This window comes from Coturnix japonica, chromosome 19, assembly GCF_001577835.2.
Source record: "Coturnix japonica isolate 7356 chromosome 19, Coturnix japonica 2.1, whole genome shotgun sequence".
Lineage (NCBI taxonomy): Eukaryota > Metazoa > Chordata > Aves > Galliformes > Phasianidae > Coturnix > Coturnix japonica.
In genome coordinates this window covers 3,268,561-3,290,192 of record NC_029534.1, presented here as the reverse complement: position 1 = coordinate 3,290,192, position 21,632 = coordinate 3,268,561, and the positions used below count along the sequence as shown (strand labels likewise).

Genomic DNA, 21,632 nt, shown 5'->3' with positions numbered 1-21,632 from the left:
GGAAGCGATGCCCGGGGGTGGTGGGAGGTGGGCAGCGCCTGCAGGGACACTTGAGTGCTTTCCCTGCTGTGAGCATCAGGGAAACTAATCCCAAAACGCCTGGGGGCAATGGGGGATGCGCTGGGCTCAGCACAAAGGCCGCCCCTGTGTCCCCAGCTGTAGGGCTGTGTCTGGTGTTGTGTTTTCCCTCTGGGAAGGAGGGGGGCTGAGTGCTTCCATTTGTACCCTCCTCACCCCATATGATGCTTTACCGACTAGAGGTGTCAGCGGGGCTGGGGGGGCCCTGGCCACGACACGGCCGGTGTTTGAGCCCTTCCGACCCGCGGGGTGACAGGCAGACCCGTGGGGATGTCCCAGCGCTCAGTGGAGAGCGGAGAGAGGTTCGGGTTCTGCTTTGAGGTGTGTGGCTCCGACCCCGCTCCCTGGAGATGCAGCCATCCTGTCCCTCGCCATCGATAAATGCTCGTTGCGAGGTGTCCCAAAGCCACAGCTCTGCGATGGACACGTCCGTCCCTGGCCGGGGGGATGCGGGGTGAGCCGAGCCGGGGTCCTACAGCGTGGGATGGGGACACGGGAGCGGGGAGGGCTGAGCCTGTGCCGCACCGGGGGCACATGGGTGGGTCTTTTCCCATCAGCGCCTCCCAAAGCCCCGGGAGAAGCCGCGTCCTTCTCGGCTTCCCGCAGCGCGCTCCGGGCATTCCCCGCATCGTCTCCCTGCGCTGCCTCCCTCCCACCCCGCATCTCTCCGGGCGCTGCCGCCTCCTCATCGCTCGGGCATTCCTCGCATCGCTCCCCGCTCTCCATCCCCACAGGGGGCTCTACCTCCCTTCATCCCTCTCTCCCTCCCTCCTTCCAGCCCCGCTTCCCCTGCAGCCCCGCGCCGGGCACTCACTGCAGCGGGGCCGCCCGCCCCGCACCGGGTTCGCCGCATGGCTCCTCCGCCGGGACAACGGGCCCGGGGCACCGCCGCTGCTGCGAGGTACGGAGGGGAGCGGGGATGGGAAGGGGACGGGAGCGGTGATATGGTGGGAAGGGGGGAAGTTCAACCTGGCTGAAGTTGAGCGGCGGAGCTCGGCCGGTCTCCCCCCAACCCCCCCCCCATTTCCCCCCAGGGCTGTGGATTTGTGCGGAGCCCCCATCTCCTGCTTTTGTACCCCTGCGCTGTGCTGGTTCCTTAGGTCGGCCCCGACCCCCGCGGTCTCGGTGGGGAGGGGATGCGGTGCTGCCCCGGAGCATCGCTATGGGGAGTGGGATGAGGCCCCGCCAGCAGCAAACTGGGGAGGGGGGGCACAAGGTCACGATGCCCCCACAGTCTGCTCCATTCCGGGGGTCTCACCCTACTGAGTTCCATCCCCACTATGTCCCCATCCAGGCCTCAGTTTCCTTTTGTGGCCCCAAATGCTTCTGTTCCCATCGGGGCAGCTGCCTGTGCTTTGGGGGAAAATCTCATCCCTAGGGCCCACGGGGCAGCGATCCCCATGTGTGGCTCCACTTGGGACTTGGGATGGGGCTTGGGGGACGCTGGGGGTGGTGGCATGGCATTGCCCAGCAGTTTGGGGTTCTCCATGTCCCCATGGCACCCTATATGGCTGCAGGACTCCATCACCCCCAGCCTCAGTGCGAGGAGAAAGGGGTATGGGGACAGTGGGGTGGCCTGGCCATGACACTGCTTTCTGCCAGCAGGGCCAGGCCCCAGAGGGGTGACTCCCTGTCCCTGGGCTGCATCAGGCCCTGCTGGGTCCTTGCAACGGGGACGGCCATGGCCACACTCTCCCTGTTGCAAATATCACCATCACTCAGGGTGAAACGGGGCTGCTGGAGCCTCTGACAGCCTGGGAACTGTGACTTGTGCCTTGGGGATGTTTTTCAGGGAAAGCAGAGAGAGCATCACCAACTGGGAAAAGCATCCACGCATTGGGATACGGCAGGGATACGGCACCCACGGGTGGGAGATGCAGTGGGACCTGTCCTACTGACATTGCTATTCCCATTACAGCTGGTTGGGACCCCAGTGCCAGCGGGTGCTGGGAATCCTCTGACCCCATTTCTGCGTTCCTGTGCCCAAATCATTGCCTTGGGGCCCCCACCACGTGTGCCCGCAGCTCGCCCTGTCAGCTGGCTGGGAAATTAGCCTCCATCAAGTTAATTGCTGAAGCGCTCAAAGCCTGAAATTAAACATTAAAGCTGTCACTTGCAGGCACCGAGCAATCCCCCCTTCAGCAAAAGGCAATTCCAGCTGTCCAAATTGGGGAGATGGATTCCCCAGCTCAGGGCGTAGAGCAGCCGGTGGCCCATCCCCATCAGCACTGTGGGAAGCGTCCCCATGTCATATAGCTTGGGACATGATTGCTTTCTCCTTGGCCCCATAGTGATGTGCTGTCCCGGCGGGGAAATGCATCCTGAATGGGGCTGAGCCCCCCTGCAAGGGAATATGCAGCGTCGGTGCCGCGGGAGCAGCATTGGGGCAGCGGCCGGCGGCCGGCGGGATGGTGGCAACCTTCAAGATCGCCGTGCTGGGAGCTCAGGGCGTGGGCAAGAGTGCCATAGTCCGGCAGTTCCTCTACAACGAGTTCAGCGAGGTCTGTGTGCCCACCACGGCCCGTCGCGTCTACCTGCCCGCCGTCGTCATGAACGGCCACGTGCACGACCTGCAGATCATGGACTTTCCGCCCATCCCCGCCTTCCCCGTCAACACCCTGCAGGTAAAGGCACGGAGTGGGGTCTCCCACTATGGGGATTCGCTTCCTAAAAGCTGAGGATCATGTTGAGGTTGGGATAAAGTGTTGTTTCTTCGGCAGCTTTTCAGCCCCAAATGTTGGCCAGCCCTGGGGATGGGGTCCCATCTGTTGTCCTTGAGTGAAGGGCTCATGGAGCCAATACATTTGGATGTCCATCACCCAATGCACCGCGCACCCATTGCCCAGTGCTGCCATGGGGTCAGGGTTACGCTGTGTCTGACTGTGGTTCCTCTGAGCCCTTTGGGAAAAAAGCCATTTTCACAGATCATAGAATCATTAAGGTTGGAAAACTCCACTAAGATCATCTAGCTCAACCATCAGCCTATCAGATCCATTTTCCTCTATAACCCTTGGTCTCATGATTAACCTCAGTCCCATCCCAGTACAGCCCTCACCACTGGATTTGTCCTGGTGGTGCCTTGAGCTCAGCCATCAGCACTGACCCATCCGTGTAGGGATAAAAAGGGATTTGAAGGCTGCACGTCTGCTGGGGCTGGGCTGTTGGGTTTTTAATTGGTATAATTATATTACTGTGGGTCATAAATCCCTGCACTGCTGCCCTGAGGCCATGGGGCAGGAGGTGAGGGGCTCAGGGAGGTTTAAATATTACATATAATGTCCAGGAAATGGAAGGTCAGTGGGAGATGGACCAGAATAGCAGAGGGGTCATTGATTGACATGGCAGATGATGCTCATGTACTCAATTAACCCCACGGGCTGGCAAATCCCATTATCCTTCCCCTGGGTTAATAAAGAGGAATCACAGGGACATGGCAGGGCAGAGGTGGGATGTACTCTTGGTCAGGTGTCCTATGTACATGTATAATGTCCAGTGGTGGATCTTATAAACTTGTTTTCCCCTGCAAACATCCCTGGTCCCAAAGCAATACAGGCATCCTGTGGGGCACACCAGGATTGATCCCTCTCTACACCTTGCAGGAGTGGGCAGACGTGTGTTGCAGGGGGCTCCGGAGTGTCCATGCCTACATCCTGGTCTATGACATCTGTTGCTTTGACAGCTTCGAGTACATCAAAACCATCCGCCAGCAGATCCTGGAAACAAGGTAGGGGCCATTTGCCAGCGGGTGAGTGCTCCTGGTGGGGCTGTGGGGTGGTGGAGAGCTGTGATATGACAGCAAAATGGACTCAAGGGTGGATAGGGCTGGGAAAGCAGCTTGGGGTTGTGTGGGTCACACTTGAGTGGGTGGCCAAGAAGAGGGACAAGGGGACATGGTGAGAGGTAGCCCATGATGGTGGACAGGGTGATGGTGGCATGTGGTTCTATTGGTGCCACTTTGGGATGGGTGGGATGGATGGGGGCTGTCCGTGGCTGTGTGGTGCTGCCCTCCCACCCATCCCAGGGTCATCGGCACCTCGGAGACCCCCATCATCATCGTGGGCAACAAGAGGGACCTGCAACGGGGCCGGGTGATCCCGCGCTGGAACGTCTCCAACCTGGTGAAGAAGACGTGGAAGTGCGGCTACATCGAGTGCTCGGCCAAGTACAACTGGCACATCCTGCTGCTCTTCAGTGAGCTCCTGAAGAGTGTGGGCTGCGCCCGCTGCAAGCACGTCCACACCACCATTCGCTTCCAGGGGGCCCTGCGCAGGAACCGATGCACCATCATGTGAGCCCCCCATGCCACCCCGCCCCCCACAGGACACCCGTTTCCATTGGGGTGATGCTGCACTGGGGACACCTCAATTGTCTCTTCCCTACAATGACTTTTGAGGATGCAGTGACTGCTGTTGGGTTGGACCAGGGTGGAGATTCTACAGTTGTCCATTGAGTACCAATGGGGCTCTGCTACTCTGCACAGCAGAGCCTCTTGTGGGCAGCCACGTTGTCCCACAGACCTCACATCCCCACATTAGGGTTCCTCACTGCATCGCCTCCATGGGCTCTTGCTGATTGGTGTCCATCCTGGCCAGTCTGATTTGATTTCCCTTCCCCAAAAGTGCTCTTTCCACTCCTACCAGCTCCCTTCCCTCCAAGTCTCATCCTCACCCCATATACCCCAGCCCCACAGAGGCTGTGCAGGACATACCCTTGGTTTCAGGGGCAAAGCTGCTGCCGTGAACACTGGGCACAGCTCAGCATCTGAAATATAGATCTACAGTGGATTTGGCCCCAGCAGGGCCTCCCCCAGGGGAAGGTGGCATCCATCCATCCATCCATCCATCCATCCATCCATCCATCCATCCATCCATCCGGAGATGGTTCCCATGCAAAGGCAGTCTCCGAAGCAATAGGGAGCTGGAGGTGCATTTCCATCCTTTTATTCTTCATTCTATGCACACTCCTAATGGGAAAGTGAGCCTTTTTTTCTTTATTTATTTACTTCGAGTTAATCTTTTGGCTTGCTCTCACTGTCAGGTCATCCACACCTGTCCTGGAGCCTGGCACAGCGGTTGCTGGGGCACAAATGGCACAGGGGTCTGTGGGTTGTCTAGTGGGGACACTAAAGCAGGAACCAACCAAAATCCACTATCTCCTCCCACTCACAGCTTCAGCTTCCCAGGAGCTACACTGCTATCCTGGTAACACTTTCTATTAAGAGTCCCCCCTCACTGAGCTCCAATCCATGGTATTCAGCACAGCCCTGCACCTCTGCCATCGGCCCCCACTCTATCCCTGCCATCGGTCCCCACGTCCCCACCACTGGTCCCCAATCCTAGCAGCCACCTTGGGATCTAAAACCCATTCCATTGCATCCCAAAACAAAACACAGTTAAACCAAAACCAGGAAAGTTGGCAAGAGGGAGCCTGTGGCCAAGAGCTGGGGGAGAGGATGAGTGTGGCCATTGAAGGCAGCAGCCTCCATCACCCCCACAGCAAACCCTCTGTGCATCTCTTTGGGGTTTCTCAGCACACACGACCCATATTTTGGCCTCTTGCTGGCTTTACCCCTCCAAATGGTTTGAGAAGGAAACTCCTTGGTAAATGCCACTAATAAAGCATTTATACAGTACTCCGACATACACATATCAGTGACCAAGCCAATACATTGTTTGTTACAACCCTGTAGCCTGCAGTTTATAGCACAATTAGTTACAGGTTTTTATAGCATCTATTTAGTATTTTGAAGAAAAAAAAAAAAAAAAAGAGTTATAAATATAATTGTTATATTATACTGTATTTTATAGACAGAAAAGTTGTATCAGTTATAATGACTCTCACCGCTTTGGCAGCATTACCCCACTCCCCAAAAACATGGGCAGGGGGCTGGCAGCCAACAGGGGCCAGGACATCCCCATCCACAGCAGTAACGGAGCTCCATTGTCCTCCCCATAAACAAACCCTTAGTATGAAGTGTTACCACTCGCCATCGCTGTGGGTTTCCTACCTGGATCTATGCCTACTGCAGAAATAACCCACTCCCATCCTGGGGGGGGGGGGGCTGAGGATGTTCCCAGCTGTCCCCAAGGGAAATGGGAAGGAAAATGTCATTTTCTGCCCCAATATATCGTGACCAAGTGGTGACATGGGGTTGGGTGCAGCACTGATGAGGATGCTTCTCCTCTCCTCCCACTATTGGTGAGCATTGTGGTGCCTGGACGTGGCATTCTCTTCCCCATGGACTTCTTGTTGGAGATCCCCAGGTGTCCACACCACCCTGCGCCCCTTTATTTGGAACCCAATTAAAATCAGGTCTGTCCCCTTTGTTCTGTACTCGCCTCGCTGCTCTTTGCTCGTGGTGCCGGATCCCACAGCTCCACCATGGCCCCAAAGCCCTTTGGATCTTCTTCTATCACCCAGCCAGAAGAGCCACTGGTACAGAAGTCTTTGGGAGAGCTCTACTGTATGAGAACCAATGGCCATTGCCTTGGTATGGGCTCCATCCTCAGTGGAACAGCCCCCAGCCATGGAAATGCCAACACAGCAGTCTGACAATAGCATTGACATGGTACTCATGTGTCCCCCTGCCCTGAGCAGCTCATGGGGTTGGGTGGGACTTTGGGTGAAGCAAGAGCATCATTGGTTCCATTATGCAGATGGGAAAGACTGAAGAGCGGGGTAGATGGCTTGGTTGAATGCCAGGTATGGGGATGAGCATCACAACTTTGGCATCGCAGCTCTGACAATGGGGAGGTCCAATCCTGACCCAAACCAATGGGCACGGCTCAGACCCACGCCTCCTCATCATCCTCAGTGAGCCATGCACTGCTGTCACTCTTGGTATCCCTGGGTTGTGGGGACTTTGGGAGGGCTGTAGGGCGATGCTGGCCCCGGGTACGGGGCAGGCGATGCCCCAGTGGGGTGGGGATGCGTGAGGGACCCTTCCCAGGCCGGTGGTCCCTTCGGGGACGTACCTTGGGGCGCAGCTTCAGCTTGTAGATGGAGGGCACGCGCTCGGGTTTCTTCAGGCAGCGCCGGGCTTTGGGCACAGTGCTCCGTGTGGTCTGATCCCCCACAGCTGGCCCCTCCATGGACCCCCCAGCTGGGATATTGGCACACGGTGTGGTTGGGGGCTTTGAGGACAGGCTGTTGCCCATCCCCACAGGACGCAGGGGCTGCCGGTTGCGGGTGAGCTCCTCCAGCACCTTCCCATAGTCAGGGGGATGAGAGTGTCCCCAGTTCCCCCTTAGCCCTGAGATGTCCGTGTTGTGGCTGCTGGCCCTCCTTGGCACTGCAGAGCTCTCATCATCCCTGGGCATTGGGCTCGTAGGGGGACACTGGGGACTCTCTCCAGCAGGACAGCTCTCACACCCATTTGCAAAATGGCTCAGAGGGGTGGGGGGCCGGCAGATGGTTGAGCTGGTTTTCTTTGGGGTTTTAACGTTGCTGTCCTGCTTTGGAGGTTGATTCAGGGAATCTGGGTGTGACGATGGATGTTTACATCCAAGGGTTCTCCAGTTCCCTTCCCTGGGGCTTTTCCTGCCCTGCTCTGTTCTGTGGGCATCCTGCTGCAGACTTGAGGCACAGTTCTTGATGGGGCTGTGGGCTCGGGGTGTCACAGAGGTGGGTGCCCCTACATGGCTGGAAGCTGCCCTGGATGAGCCACCTCCTTGCTGAGTGCTTTTGGGACGTGGTGGTGCTGGGTGGGCACTGGGGGCTGTGCCCTTGTTCTGTGCTGCTGCCTTTGGGGGGTTCCTATGTGGTTCCCTGGGGGTCCCTACAGTGCCTCGGGATGGGGTGGGTGCCCGCTGTGCAGCCCCAAGTCCAGGGGAGATGGTTCGAGCAGGTGACCTTGGTGTTGGTGTCCTGTAATCAGAGAGAGCCCAAAGAGGAGAGAGACCTCACATCCAGCCCCACACCAGTTACAGAGACAGAGAAAAAGCACTAGAAAAGGAGGCAGTTTAGGGTACAAAGCTGCCTCACCTGCATGAAGGGACCCTCTGGGGCTGCTTCGGTTCCTGGCGAGGGCTGGGGTTGGTGTGGGTCCAGGGGTGGTGGCCGTGGCCGTGGGGTGCCCAGGTGATGGGGGGCAGTGGGCTCTGTGAGCGGCTGACCAGCAGAGTGGGGTGTGCGTGGCCGGGGGCTGAGGGGGCTGCACAGAGCCGAACCTCGTGCTGCACCGGCTGCTGGGGGGGTCTGGTCCTGGAGAGCTGTTTGTGGGCTGCAGGGAAGGACAGAGCTCAGTGGGGACCCTACCCATTGCAGACCGCAACCCCATGGAGCCCAGAGCCCCAAACCCTGTGTTGTTACTATGGGGTGCTCCTGCAGAGCTGAATTCCACGCTGAAGGAGCTTGGGCCTTTCAATGGTCCCTCTCCTTCCCAAAGTCTGCCATGACCTCTAGCGGCCACCAGAGCCACCCAACAAAAGCCATTCAAACCCAAAGCAGAGATTTCTCCATAAAGCATCAGGGTTAGATCTCCTGCCCCTGCAAACACCCCGACAAACACCAACAAGCGCCCCCAAAAGCACCAACAGAACCCCAAAAGGAACCAACAAAACCCCCAAAAGCAGCAACAATTCACCCTTCTCCCTTTCCACCATCATAGCCAGGGCTGGGGTTGCGGGCACTCACAGAGCGAGGTGCAGCGGCACGGGTCGTGCTTGTCCAGGTAGTGCTCCAGTGTGTCCCAGCCGCCCCCGACCCTCACCATGACGTGCTCCCGCAGGATCTGCACCCAAAGCCACACAGTGTCAGCACTGCTTTGCTCCACGCCAATGAGGGATGGGGGTCTCAGATCCCACTGCTGTCCTACTGTCACCCCAATGAGAGTCGGGGTGGCCTTGTGGGAGCCTCCCTTCCACTGATCCCATTGGGTAATGCTCAAAAACCCCACACTGGCCCCATTTGGCAGATGAATATAGGGAAGAGGCTCTATGGGAGCAAAGTAGGACTCCTGGTGTCTGTGCCCTGGATGCATGAGATGCAGCAGACTCACCCGAACGAAGATGAGGGTGTCGGAGTCACCCACGCGGTATTTCCCATCTGAAACTTTGATCATGGGGAACTGCACAGGGCAGGTACAGCGGCTCACCAGGTGCTGGACCTGCGGGCAGCAGGGATGAGTCTGCACCAGGGCTCATGGCAAGGAGCCTGGGGTGGCTATCCCCATCATCCCCATCATCCCCATCATCCCCATTCCCATCATCCTAACCCCCACCCCACTGTCTCCATCAACCCCATCACCACCTCTCCACCATCTCCAACCCCATCTCAGTCCCCATTCCCACCCCCCATACCATCTGGTCAAGGTTGTGGAGGTCCCGGGGTTTCCTGGGGGGACGATGTGATGGGGGGGTGTCTGCAGGAGGCAGGTCCATCTCTTGGCGGAGCTCCTCCTCGATCTCCTCTTCCATCTGCACCAGGGTGGGGGCACACATGCCAAAGCGAGCGGCACGGCGTGCCAACTCCAGCAGGCACAGCACAAAGTTCTTCTCGTTCTTCCTCAGCACCAGGTCCTCCGTCTCAAACATCAGGACGTCTGGGGCAGGGCAGGGGCGCAGGGTCCAAAAAAGGAGAGGGTTAAATTCATAGAGGAAAACCCTCCCCCTTGAGCATCAACATATAAAGATGTATCTGTGCTTGCTATGATGTTTTATGGTGTCCCAGAGTCCCATCCACTGGCTGGGTGAGCTGGGAGCATTTCACCTCATGGCACTGCTGTCAGTGGGGACAGAGGGACAGACACTCAGCTCAGAGCCAGGACGGTTCCTGATGTCCTTATGGCCATGCACAGCACATGCCCTTTTCAGTCCCAACCCCAAGTGTTGAGCCCAGAGAAGCTTGTTCAAGCCCACTTGGTGCAGAGATCCCAGTGCTGGGGTGGTACCAGCTTTAGGGACACAGGAAATCACCGAGAGTGATGCCAGGACGCACACACATCACGGTGCTGCTGGATCTGGGTCTTACCGTTGATATCCATCTCCTTCCTGCACCACTGGATGAAGTTGGAGACGTTGTCCCTGGCCTGGAAGGTGCCTGGCTGTGCTGCTGGGTTACAACTGACGCCGGTGCTGGGCAGCTGGAGGTGCTGGGCTGCACTGGGGCAGGAGTGGGCGAAGTCCTCAGCCACACGGGTGATGTGGTTGGCGTGGGAGCAGAGCACAGCCCCCGTCTCCAGCACCTCCAAGAAGGTGCTCACCTCGATGTCCAGCTCATAGAGCTCCTTCAGCCACTCGGCCAAGTCCTCCTTCATGGCATACAGGTACTGCTGGCTGGACCCATAGGGACGGATGCTCCGCACCGCTGCTCCCGGAGTCCCCATTGTGACATAAGACCCTAAACTGGGAGGAGGGAAGGGGAAAAGGGAAGTGGGGATGTGAGGAGACACCCCAGCCCACCTCCCCACCCCACTCACTGTGTGCTCTGTGCCACCAGGGGGGTGACAGCGGGGTGCTGGAGCACTGCTGGGGTCCAGGGCTGTGGGGCAGAAGAAATTGCCTTCCTGGGCAGTGGGTGTTTTGTTTCTTTCCCAAGAGCTGTTCTCTTCTCCTTGGTGATAAGGGACTGGCTGCAAACACTCCCTGTTAACCCTTCAGCTCCCGCTCCTCCTCCAGGAGCACTGCTCCTCCTCTGTGGCCCATTGGGTGGGTTTGTCCCCCACAGTCCCTGGCAATAGAGGGCAGCCCCTCAGCACCCCATCCTGCTCAGAACCCCAAAAGCAGGGGGGGTTGTGCCCCTTCTCACCATCCCCACACCCCCCTGTGCTGTAGGTGGTGACATGGAGGCCTACCTGCAAATCACCCCAAGCCTTGTCCTGTAAAGAAAAGAATCACGAGGAGGGGTTCCTTCACATCTGTTCCTTTGGGGTTTCTTGCTCTGTGAGTAAGAAGCTGAGCTCCTCCATGAATGGCACAGCTCCAGTAGGGAAACAACGACGGGCACGGCGATGAGTGAGGGGGCACCACAGGAATCTGCTGCCCCTCATAGGCTACAATGCAAAACAAGGGGTTGCAAAAGGAAATCTGCCAGCACTGTGGGGCTGGAAGAGGCTCTGTTGAGCCTGGGGCATCCTCACTGCCGGGGGCACCATCCTCTCCCTGCTGAGGTTCCTGTGGACTAACCCAGTGTCATTTTGGGGGAGGAAATGCAAGAATCCCAGCTATTTCCCCAGGCTGCAGAATGTGTGGCATGTCCTACAAGCAGCCCAGGAGGAGAAAAGGAGCCTTATGACACTGAGGGGATGGTGACACAGCTCGAGGTGCATATCCAGCCCCTCACCCTGCACCTTATGGGGTGCAGGAGCTGCAGCCAGAGCGACCTACAGCTCTGCAAACATTGCAACACCATCACCATCTCCGCAGGCAAAACAGCACCTGGCCAATGGGCAGCATGTGTGGGATGCCTCGGCATGTCATGGCATGAAGGAAAGCAAACAAGGGGAGCACACATCGCTTGCTTTCTTTTGGGGGAGTTCATTCCATTAAGCAGCCCCAACCCTCCTGCATGGACAAACCAAGCAACGCCTGCTCCAGCTCCAGCTTCAGTTCAGACCTTCTGGAAATCACAAAATCAGGTTTTAATATATATACAACAGCCTGACATGAAAACAGAGGGGGATGCCAGCAGTGTGAATCCGGAGGTTTGTTTTATTCACCATCAGGTCTCCAGGCCCCTGAAAAGCTGCAAGTGATGCTGCATCATTATCACCTTATTCAGAATGAAACACTGCAGCCTCGTCTCTTTGGCAACATCAAAAAATCCCCTGAGATTTTGTGCTGCTTGTGTGTCCCGTGTCTGTGCAGGAAGGGTCTATTCACAGATATCACAGAAAACAAACCCAAAGGCACCAAGATCTCAAATCAGAATAGGACTGAAGGGGATACAGGACTCAGTACTACCACAGAGAGACACTTGCCCTGCCCTCAAGGGATGAACAACCCTTATTAGACAGCAGAGAATCCACCCTCCCATCCCCTGCTGCCCTCCAGCCCCTCTATACTGCCTCACAGCTCCTTTTTTCCCCTGTTCCTTCACCAAAAATCTCTATTTCCTCCTCAAAACCACACCATTTTGTTCAGAGCTGGGCTTGTCCTGGGCTCTGCATCCCACTGGCCCCACATATGGGGCAGCAGGGCCCCAGTTACCACCTGAGACTGTAAAGCCATGTTTATAGAGACATAAACCTATGGTTATGTCCAGAAGTCTCTTCTTGTTTTAACCAAAACCAGTCTCAGTTGCTCATTTAAAACCATCGAAGCACCAGAGCACCCATCATAAGGCAGTTCTCTGCCTGATCATGGAAAAACAATAAATGATTAATAAAAAACCAGTCCTGGCTTGTAAAAAGAATCCTGAAAGTGAACAGAAATGGTGTGTTCGCAGTGTCCATGGCTTATAGGTGTTCTTAAGGCTGAATCACAGCCCACCTGGCTGTAAGGGACCCTCCATCCCAGCCTCATTGCTGCTGTCCATGACCCTGGGTCTGGGGACCCCTTGGTTGGGGCAGTGGGGTGGGCTCAGCCAACACATTGTCCCAGTGATGCTCAGCATTGGTTCAGAAGAGGATGTGCCCACCGTTGGCATCCCAGCAGCCCATCCACGGCAGCTCAGCAGCCCATTTGCCATCAGCCACCACCTGCAGCTTGGCTTGGTTGAACCTCCAATAGTGGTCATCCCGAAAGAAGTAGAGGAAGCCATCGCTGTGCACCACAGCCCCTGTTGTGCCAGGGGGCACACCATCCCAGTCTCGTAGGCTGCGGGGGTAGTAGGGCTCCAGGGTGAGGGTCTCCTCGCTCAGCACAAAGTATTTGGCCCCTTTGAAGAGCACCAGGCGCCGGAGCTGTTGGAAGTAGAGGGCTGTGTCGGGGTGTCGGGGCAGGCCGTGGGCACTGCACTTCTGGGGGAAGCCAGACTTCAAGGTGGAGTGGTGATAGTTCCAGCATCGGCCACCTGGGATGGAGAAGAGAGAGGATCAGTGACCATATGAGCCAGGATCATAGATGCACTGAGGTTGGAAAGGACCCCAAGGTCATCAAGGCCAACTGCTAACCTCACACTGACAAGGCTACCACTAAACCACATCCCCATGCACCACATCCACACATTCCTTAACTACCCCCAGGGATGGGAACTCAAACACTTCCCCATTGAGTGGGAAGGGAAGAAGCAGCTCCAGAGCATAGAAGTAAATTGGGCTCTCTTGGTGCCTATGTCACGCTTCTGCAAGGAGGGATGGGGATGAAAGGTTTTGTACAGCAGGACAGACATCACTCACACCCCTCCCATGCTGGGACAACTATAGAAACTCACAGCAGCCCCAGATATCCCCGCTGCAGCTGGGGCCATCCCCACAGGGACATGCAGATAAACAAAAGCTCCTTTCTGCTCCCGGGTCTGGCCCTGCAGAGCGGCTCATGGCTCTCCCCCAGCTGCAACAACAAAGTCCCTTTCTGGTGGGCTTGTGAGTGGTTTCCATGACAAGTTCAGGCTGACCTCAGTGTCCTGGCTGCTTGGGTTGACCTTCCTCTGCCCCGACAGTTGTGCCACAGGCAGTTTATGGATGGCAGCAAGGCACCAGGGATGGGGCACAAACCATGAGAGCACAGATCTCAGCTCACTTCCTTGTGGCTGCACTTTTGAAGAACATTTTCTCCTAAAAAATGTGTCTGCTTTAGTTCTTAAACCCAGGGAGTGCTGCCCTCTGGACTGGGCTAATGGGGAAACTGAGGCACAGGGCAGTGGGGGTTGATGCAAAGCTTATTTGTGACCACAGCACCCTGGAGCCTGCGCCCATGTGTAGATTTCACACTAAGGGACACGGTCTAGAGTCACAGCCATGGGTGGATGGTTGGATTGGATGATCTTATTGGTCTTTCCAGACTTAATGATTCTGATTCTATGACTCGTTGTACTCAGCAATGTCCCAGCTCTTGGGCACAGCCTCAGGCTGGGATGCAGGTCACAGACCTGGACAAACCAATCAACACAACCTGCATCTCACTGACCTTTGAAGAAGTAGAAGCTGTGGCTGAATGGGGAGTAGGCACAGGCATCGATACCAGCAGGCAGCCCTGGCCAGCGCACGTGCAGGGGTTGAGGCTGGCTGGCATTGCCACTGGCTGACACCACCCAGAAGTGGCTGCCCTTGAAGACATACAGGTTGTGTTCCGTGTCTGCAGGGCAGAAGAGATGATGAGGGTGAGAAGCTTTGTATCATGTTCCAAAGCCAGCACCGTCCCACTGCACCATCACCTCTTATCCCTCCAACTCCTGTGGGATGCCCATATGGGGCTGAGGACATCCCATCCCATCCCATCCCATCCCATCCCATCCCATCCCATCCCATCCCAGCCCACCCTTCCCATCATTCTGGAATCTTATAGAGTGGGGAGAGGCTGCTGGAGAGTCTGGGAGTGTTTGGGGTGAGGGCCTGTGGACACACACCAGCAGTTATGGCATCAAAGAAGGAGTGGCAGTAGTAGGTGTTGAGGCTCCGCCGTTGATGTTCCTCACCATACAGGTCCCCACTCCAGTCCTGGAAATGAGTGAAGACCCTTCCTGGCAGCTGGACGGCCAAGCCCCTGGAGGGCTTCCCTGAGACAGAGCAAGGTGAGAGTCATGGAGTAGGGCAGGAAAGCAGGAGCACAAGGCTGGCAAGACATCAGAGGGCATCAAACACTTGATGCACGCCAGCCTGGTTCCTATTGCCCTCAGTAACATGGACATGCTCCCACCACTGCTCCTCACCCTCCACCCCAAAGACCATCTCAAGTAGCACCCAATTGATGCTCACCATACAAGTTCTGGATGGCCAAGATGTCATCCCAGTTGAGCACAAAGTCCTTGCCCAGCTTCTTGTAGTAGGGTGACATGAGGGCACTCTTGGTGGGTGAGTGTTCCAGCCCCAGTGTGTGCCCCACCTCGTGTGCAACGACCACAAAGAGGTTGCGTCCTTTGCCACTGTGCAGGGACCAGCGCTCGGCGCTGTCGAAATGGGCCTCTCCACGTCGGGGGAAGAAGGCGTGGGCCAGAGCCCCCCCTGGGGACAAAACAGCTCTGGGTTGCTTCAATAGGCTTCAATGAGAGGGGCTGTTCCAACCCTAACGATTCTATGATTTCAACCCAAACCATATCTGGAAGGGATGTGGTGAGTGCATGGTGGGAGGGCTCCTTGAAGGCCATCACCGTGCTTTAACCATGACCAACTCAACCACCCCCCAGGAGACCTACAGCTGCAGGACTCAGGACCCCCTTCACTCAAGCTGCTGGGTACTGGGAGACACCACCTCCACCCCAGCACCACCCCAACCAGGAAGAGCCCCTGTTGTAGAAGAGAAGCTTACGAGGAGGGAGCGACCAGCACCTGGCCCATCGAAGGCGTTGTTGAGCCCATCGTTGTGGTCCCCATGGAAGAAGGTCAGGCGGATGTCAGCCGGGCCATCCCGTGCTTCCCAAAACACCAGCGAGGAGACGTTGCTCCAGAGCTCAAAGGCAGCCCTGACAGCCAGGCGCACCTCGTGCTGCGGCAGGTACGGGGGCCAGTTCACCACGCGGTACGTCAGGTGCCTCTTGTGCCACTTGCTGCCTGTAGGATGGGCACTGCTCAGGATCTGAGCTGCCTCTGATGGAACCACCACGAGATGCCTCCCCAGGGACCAGGGCAGACCCAGTTAGAGCCCTCCTTGCCTTGTTGCTCCTCCAGGGGCCAAATCCAGACCTTGACCCATTGGATCAGTGTCCAGCCCAAGGTCTGGCTTCCAGGGAGTGAAAGCAAAGGCACCAAAGGGAAAATAATTAGGAAGGATGCTCACATCTGGTCGGGGGCGAATGAGAATGGGAAAGAAGCCACGGGGCTGCACTGGGAATATGTGGGTGCTGGAGCCAGTGCTGAGGAGTGGGAGCTGGAGCACCTGCCCTGCTCCAGATGTGTGGGAAAGGGGAAGGATGGGGTTACTCAGTGCTCTGCAGACACACAGTAACTCCTTGTTATAACACCAAACCAAGGTAGTGCCAATATTCCCTCGTACAGCCCAGGACAGCTGGGTGAGGTCTGGGGCAGGCTCAGTGTCTGGCTGCTGTGGGGCAAGGCAATAGATTTGACTGCACATTGGAGTTGGTTTGGGTACATATAATGACCATCACCTCCTATGCACCTGTCCTGGGGCAGAAAAACAGAGCCTGGAGAGAAATGCCTCTTTGCTATAGCTTTGGGCTGTTGCACCCACCCATCCCTGCTGCTCCTTGGTGCCTGGATGGGCACAGCTCTGAGATGACACCCAGCATCCCACCCAACCCCGCATGCAGAGCACTACTGCAGCAGGACACACGGCATCCCAGGTACCAGGACCGACTGCTCCAGTGGGTATTAAAGCCCAGCACAAAGCCCAGCTGGGGACATCCTGCTGCTCACATCCCAGTGCTGCAGCTGGGGCTGGTGACCCAGCTGGGGTATCCCGCAGCGGCTGGTAGCTGTGCTGGCTGACAAAGCCCTTTGCTGGCTCAGCTGTAGCTTCCTGCTCCAAGGCAGACAAACAGCCAGCTTAGCACAAAGCCATGCGCCTTCCTGCCCGGCGCCGGACACCCTGTCCCCTCCTCTGTCCTTCCAGCACTGCTCCAGGCCCCAGCCTGCTGCCAGCTGGGTGTCCCAGCATCCCTGCAGCAGCGAGCTGAGCAGCTGGATGCCTTTTGCTACCCTCACATTGGGACTTTTGGGGGCCACAAGCTGAGGATGGAAAGCACAGAACTGAGCTGCATCCTGCCCATCTCTTGGCTCCATCCAGCTGCGCTATGGGCAGAGGAGCTGACAAGGCACAGAGCCCTGCCTTCATCTCACCCTCATCTTTCCCATATCCCATAGTGCTCCCAGCCCTCCTGCTCTGTAGGAGCCGTGCTATCCATCCACCAGCCCAGACCCCAGTGCTCACCATGCTGCATGGAGCGCCGGCGGCGTGGGGCAGTGGGGCGGTTCTCCCCATCACCCGTCCCACAGCGAGGACGTCCCATCTGCCGCAGTGTGGGGACATCCAGCACCCCGCTGGGAGGGAGGTGGTTCACACGCTGGAAATCCCTACAAAGGAAGGGAGATGTCAAAACTCTGCCTTTCCCGATAGCGATGCCTGAAGCCCAGCCAGGGCTCCCACCCCGTGCCAGCTTTGTGCCCCGCTGGCAGGAGTGTATCTGGGAGATATAATGCCAAGTCCCAAACACTCTGAGATCTCCAAACCTCGGCCTCTCTGCTGACATTGTAATGGGGACAGCTGGCCATAAAAGGCAAATAATGCTGTGCCAACAAGCAGTGTTTCTCAGCAGCTCCTGCTTCAGTATCTGGCAGTGAGGGAGCCCTGAACTGCAAAACACATTGCCCCGGGGCACACAGCTCCCATGCAGCCTGGGGAGATTCATTGCTGCTGATGTTAAAGCAAAGGCTCCTACCTCAGTGCTGCTGTGAACTCCACGGGACTGAGCTGGCCTGGCTGCGGTGCTCCCAGATAGCCATATTTCTGCAGGAACAGCTGCGGGGACAGAAACGGGGCAGGGGATGGACATGGGATGGGTTCAGGTTAAGGTCACTTGTGTAGGGATAAAGATGTGGTGGGAGAGAGCATAGCAAACCCAGGAATCCCTGTCTATTGCTTCATTAGACCCTGATGATTCCCATGACATGAGTCCACACACTTGGACAGCTTCACGTGCTTTTTGCTCATTTTTGACAGACCTTGGGTGTTTGGCCATGGCCCCATAGAGGCAGACCCACACCAGGGGCTACCAGACCCACCCACCCACATCCAACCACCAGCAACTCAATGCAATATTCACAATGGCCACAATGCAGACTTCAGCATGGCCAGGCTGGGCAGCCCCAAGGCTGTAGGCCATCCCCATCCTACCTCATCCCCGATTCATCACTATCCCATCCCTACCTCCATCAACATCTCATCCCTAATCCCATCCCACCCCCATCCCCAGGCAGGATGTGCAGCTGAGCAGGGACACACTTGGGGCAGGCAGCTCTGCCAAGCCATTCTTCTCCTTATCATCCATTGTAAAGGATGGAGATCATCGGGCTGAATTTGCTCCAGCACATAAATGGCATTTCAAAGCAAACAAGCATTTCCCCGTGCCCCGGCTGCTTTCTGAGAGGTTTAGCAGTGATATTTCCAGGAATGCTCCACACCCGTCTCCTCCATCCCACAGGGACAGGCAGAGCCGCCTCCCCGCATCCTGTTAGTGTGAAGGCACTGCATTAAGGGGACGGGGAATTAAAAGGGAAAGTGGTTGCTTGGCCAAACACATCCCTGCACATGGGGATGTGGATGGAACGTGAGAACCCTGAGCTGAATGTTTTGGGTCTCAAATGCCCTGCACTGCCCATGTCTTTCCTACCACAATCATTAAGGTAAGAAAGGACCTCGAAGATCTCCAAGCCCACCCCACCATGCTCACTGCTCACATCCCTCATCCCCATGGTTCTGCAATGCCTTCAGGGATGGTGACCCCCCCACCTCCGTGGGCAGCTGTTCCACTGCATCACTGTATTAAAATATGACAACTAGAAGCTGGTTCCTGTCCCGTAATCCCATTCATGGAGCATGAAAATGATTTTTCTCCACCATGAGCTCATAAATATTTGAAAATCCATCTGGGCAAGGCTGGATGGATGGCAATGAGAGCAGCAACCAGAGCAGCTGCTCCTGATCATCACCAAAATGTTCACCACTGCTTATTATTGTCACTTTCTAGATCGCCTCTGGCTGTGACAGTCAGTTTGTGCACCATTTGATGCCCAAGACCAGCAGCATTCAGCCTGTCCTGCCCCCAGCAGGGAATGGCTCTTTTTCACACAATGGGAAAAGCAAAACAGCAGGAAGCCAAGAGCCATGAAATATGCCCAGCTCCTCCTCCACACCAGGAGGGAAACAAGGAGAGGAAGGTCTGGCTGCCAGGATCCAGGGGATGGAGGGGCCCTTCCAGGCACACGGCCCTTCCATACAGCCCTGGAAATCAGCTGAGAGCTACAGACAAGGAAACACCTTGCTCTGACTGCAGGCATCCCGGGTGGCAGGCAGCCAGCGGCACACAGCCAGACCTCCCTCCTTGGGGCTGGGACAACAACAGCCCTCAGACAGCCCCCCCAGGCAGATGCTCCATTCCTGGCCCCTTTCCATCATTGAAGTACCAAGAACACTCAGACGAGCATCTTCCCCTGCCTGTTTGTAATGACCATGGTTCCCCCTTAGGCACAATACAGCCAACAGCATCCCATGAGCCAGAACAGGCTGAGCATCCCCAGCTCCATTCCACATCACTTTGGTACCAGCTGGAGCTGGGACAGCTTCCCTGCTTGGTTCCCTGCAGATACAGCGAGAGCTGGAGCCAGCACCACCAAGTTTTGGCACCGCTGGGTTTTGGCACCATTGGGTTATGGCACAAGCACACACAGGTTGCTGCCTGCTGGGCTGGTGGGGATGTTAAAGGTTTTGAAGCCTCCACCTCCTTCTGCTCTCCTAAACACATTCCTGTCTGCATTCACAGCCCCTGAGGCACAATCCTCATGTCTCTTTCTTTGTGTGCGTGTGTAATTGTATATATAAAGTTAAAAACACACACAGAGATTTACAAGAAGGGAGATAGATCCAGAGCTGGGCTGTCCTCCCAGTGGGAAAGGGGGGGGCTGACCTCATAGGTTAGCACTGATGGGGGGGCTGATGGATCTGGGGATGCCATCTTTGCCATGGGCAGGATGGGAGCAGGAACATCATACATAGAACCACAGAATGGTTTGAGTTGGAAGGGACCCCCAGAGGCACACAGGGACACCCACAGCTCCATCAGTGCTTACAGCCCTCCAGCCTGACTCGGGGTCTGCAGGGATGGGCACCACCCCACTCTGAGCAGCCTGCACTGCACAGCGCCTCATTGCCTGTACTGGAAACAACTTCTTCCTTATACTCACTCTAAATCTCCCATTAAATCCCCTGGCAGGCTGCGTGCTGCCGAGTGCCGGCCCCGCTCCTACCCAGCCTGCAGATAAGGAGATGGCTGAACATAAACATGTTTCCAATTAAACATCCCAACGATTGTAATGAAAACGCAACCAAAACGGACATTTTCACCTCTAGGCTCCCACAACCCCTTTGTTGCTAACTTTGCCCATACTAAAAGCAATAATAATAATAACAATAATAACACCAACTTTAGACTCAAAGTGTGATGGTAAGCGACAATTTCAGCTCTCAAAAGGGACAGCAAACCGATGTCCCGCTTAGAGAAAAGCCAAACCCCGCCACGTCCCAGCACCCCAACCCCTCCATGCTCACTCACCCCCCCGCCCCATTCATTCCCGCACCGCTCTCCTACCTCCGCCCGCCGTCGCTCTCCCCGCACCGCCGCACCCCGCACGGCCGCCAACAGCAGCATCAGCCCCAGCGCCGCCCGCAGCCCCATGGCCGCCCCGCACCGCACCGCACCGCACGGCTCCGCTGCTCCTCCCGCAGCTCCGCCCGGGGACTGAGCTCCGCCCGCGTGTGCTGAGCGTGCCCCGGGGCTGCGGGAGTGACGGGCCAAGAGCTGGGTGCCCCTCCGCCCCCCTCGATAGATCCAGCTGTCCCAAAGCGCTGCGGTTCTCCAATGGATGCTTCCCTTCTGTTTGATCCCCTCGCTATTTTGTTCTCGTTTAACCGAAGCGAAAGGATGTTTTGGCTGTGCTTTGGTTCGGAAAAACAATAGGATGTGACTTAGGGCTGCTTTGTTTCCGTGCCAGCTCGGATCACACGCTTCTTGTAAAGCCCACGACCCCTCTTACAGTCCAGCCCCCAAAGCTCTGGGAGCAGCGGTACCTGCGAGACCCTAAGCACCTTGAGGCAGCACAGGGAGGACAGAGGGGGTCCAAAACAAAGGGATCGGTGCAATGAAGGGAGATAAGGAATAGGGAGAGGCTGTCAATGGGATGGGAGGAGGAGGAGGGGGCTGGGTGATGGGGAGAGGGGCGCACACAGCGGGCGCAGGTCGGAGCTGCGCTTCCTTTCCAAACAAGAGCAGCTCTGTCTGCAGACACAGCCGTGTTTGGCTCGTCTCTAGGAAGCGACCGATCCATCTGCTGTTCCCCTTAAGAATAGGGGTGAGGAGGAAGCCTGGCTCGGGCCCAGCAGCAGCAGGAAGCGCCGTGGCTGCTTGTAGTGCAGGGAAGGACTGGGGGCACCTGGTGCTGCTGCATCAGCCCTGGCTCACGATGAGTGGTGGCATGGGGTGGGTAGAGCTGGGGGTTGTGGCCCAGCAGGTCATGGCACACAGCACAGGATGGTGCCGGCTATCAGTGCTGTCCCCACACCTCGCAGGGTATCAATAAAGCACCAGCACTCACCTGGTCATGGTGGGGAGCAGTGTCTGCAGCTGGCACAGCACCAAGCCCTGAAACTCACCACATGAATCACTGCCCAGGAACCAGTTACAAAACAGGGCTGGAATGGCACCATACAGCCGAGCAGCAACAGTGTTTATCGTAACTGATAAGGGAATAGCAACAGCGTTACTCCTCTCCAGGACTTCCTGCCCGC

At 56.7% G+C, this 21,632-nt stretch overlaps 3 protein-coding genes across 5 annotated transcripts; 1 reads left to right on the top strand and 2 right to left on the bottom strand.

The window, feature by feature from the left end:
- The first annotated feature begins 234 nt into the window (after window positions 1-234).
- On the top strand, window positions 235-5,726 carry RASL10B (RAS like family 10 member B). 3 transcript variants are annotated; one of them, XM_015880814.2, is made up of 5 exons: window positions 236-532; window positions 857-979; window positions 2,370-2,702; window positions 3,678-3,802; window positions 4,100-5,726. In XM_015880814.2, the coding sequence occupies exons 3-5, from the start codon at window positions 2,487-2,489 to the stop codon at window positions 4,368-4,370; spliced, it is 612 nt and encodes a 203-aa protein (XP_015736300.1). In that variant the 5' UTR covers window positions 236-532; window positions 857-979; window positions 2,370-2,486; the 3' UTR covers window positions 4,371-5,726. The 3 variants fall into 3 exon arrangements, with proteins under 3 accessions (XP_032304287.1, XP_015736300.1, XP_015736299.1); XM_032448396.1 differs by lacking the exon at window positions 857-979 and having other exon boundaries at window positions 235-532; XM_015880813.2 differs by lacking the exon at window positions 236-532 and having other exon boundaries at window positions 628-979.
- On the bottom strand, window positions 5,684-11,471 carry GAS2L2 (growth arrest specific 2 like 2). The gene is made up of 8 exons (XM_015880809.2): window positions 10,871-11,471; window positions 10,496-10,746; window positions 10,048-10,421; window positions 9,378-9,619; window positions 9,077-9,184; window positions 8,713-8,809; window positions 8,062-8,299; window positions 5,684-7,944 (listed from the first exon to the last, which is right to left on the bottom strand). Exons 3-8 carry the CDS (start codon window positions 10,400-10,402, stop codon window positions 6,864-6,866), a joined length of 2,121 nt encoding a protein of 706 aa, XP_015736295.1. The 5' UTR covers window positions 10,403-10,421; window positions 10,496-10,746; window positions 10,871-11,471; the 3' UTR covers window positions 5,684-6,863.
- Window positions 11,472-11,635: 164 nt separating this feature from the next.
- On the bottom strand, window positions 11,636-21,149 carry MMP28 (matrix metallopeptidase 28). Its single transcript, XM_015880812.2, has 8 exons — window positions 20,437-21,149; window positions 17,512-17,591; window positions 17,004-17,146; window positions 15,443-15,664; window positions 14,873-15,118; window positions 14,524-14,673; window positions 14,085-14,252; window positions 11,636-13,029 (listed from the first exon to the last, which is right to left on the bottom strand). The coding sequence occupies exons 1-8, from the start codon at window positions 20,521-20,523 to the stop codon at window positions 12,635-12,637; spliced, it is 1,491 nt and encodes a 496-aa protein (XP_015736298.1). The 5' UTR covers window positions 20,524-21,149; the 3' UTR covers window positions 11,636-12,634.
- Between the last annotated feature and the right edge of the window lie 483 nt (window positions 21,150-21,632).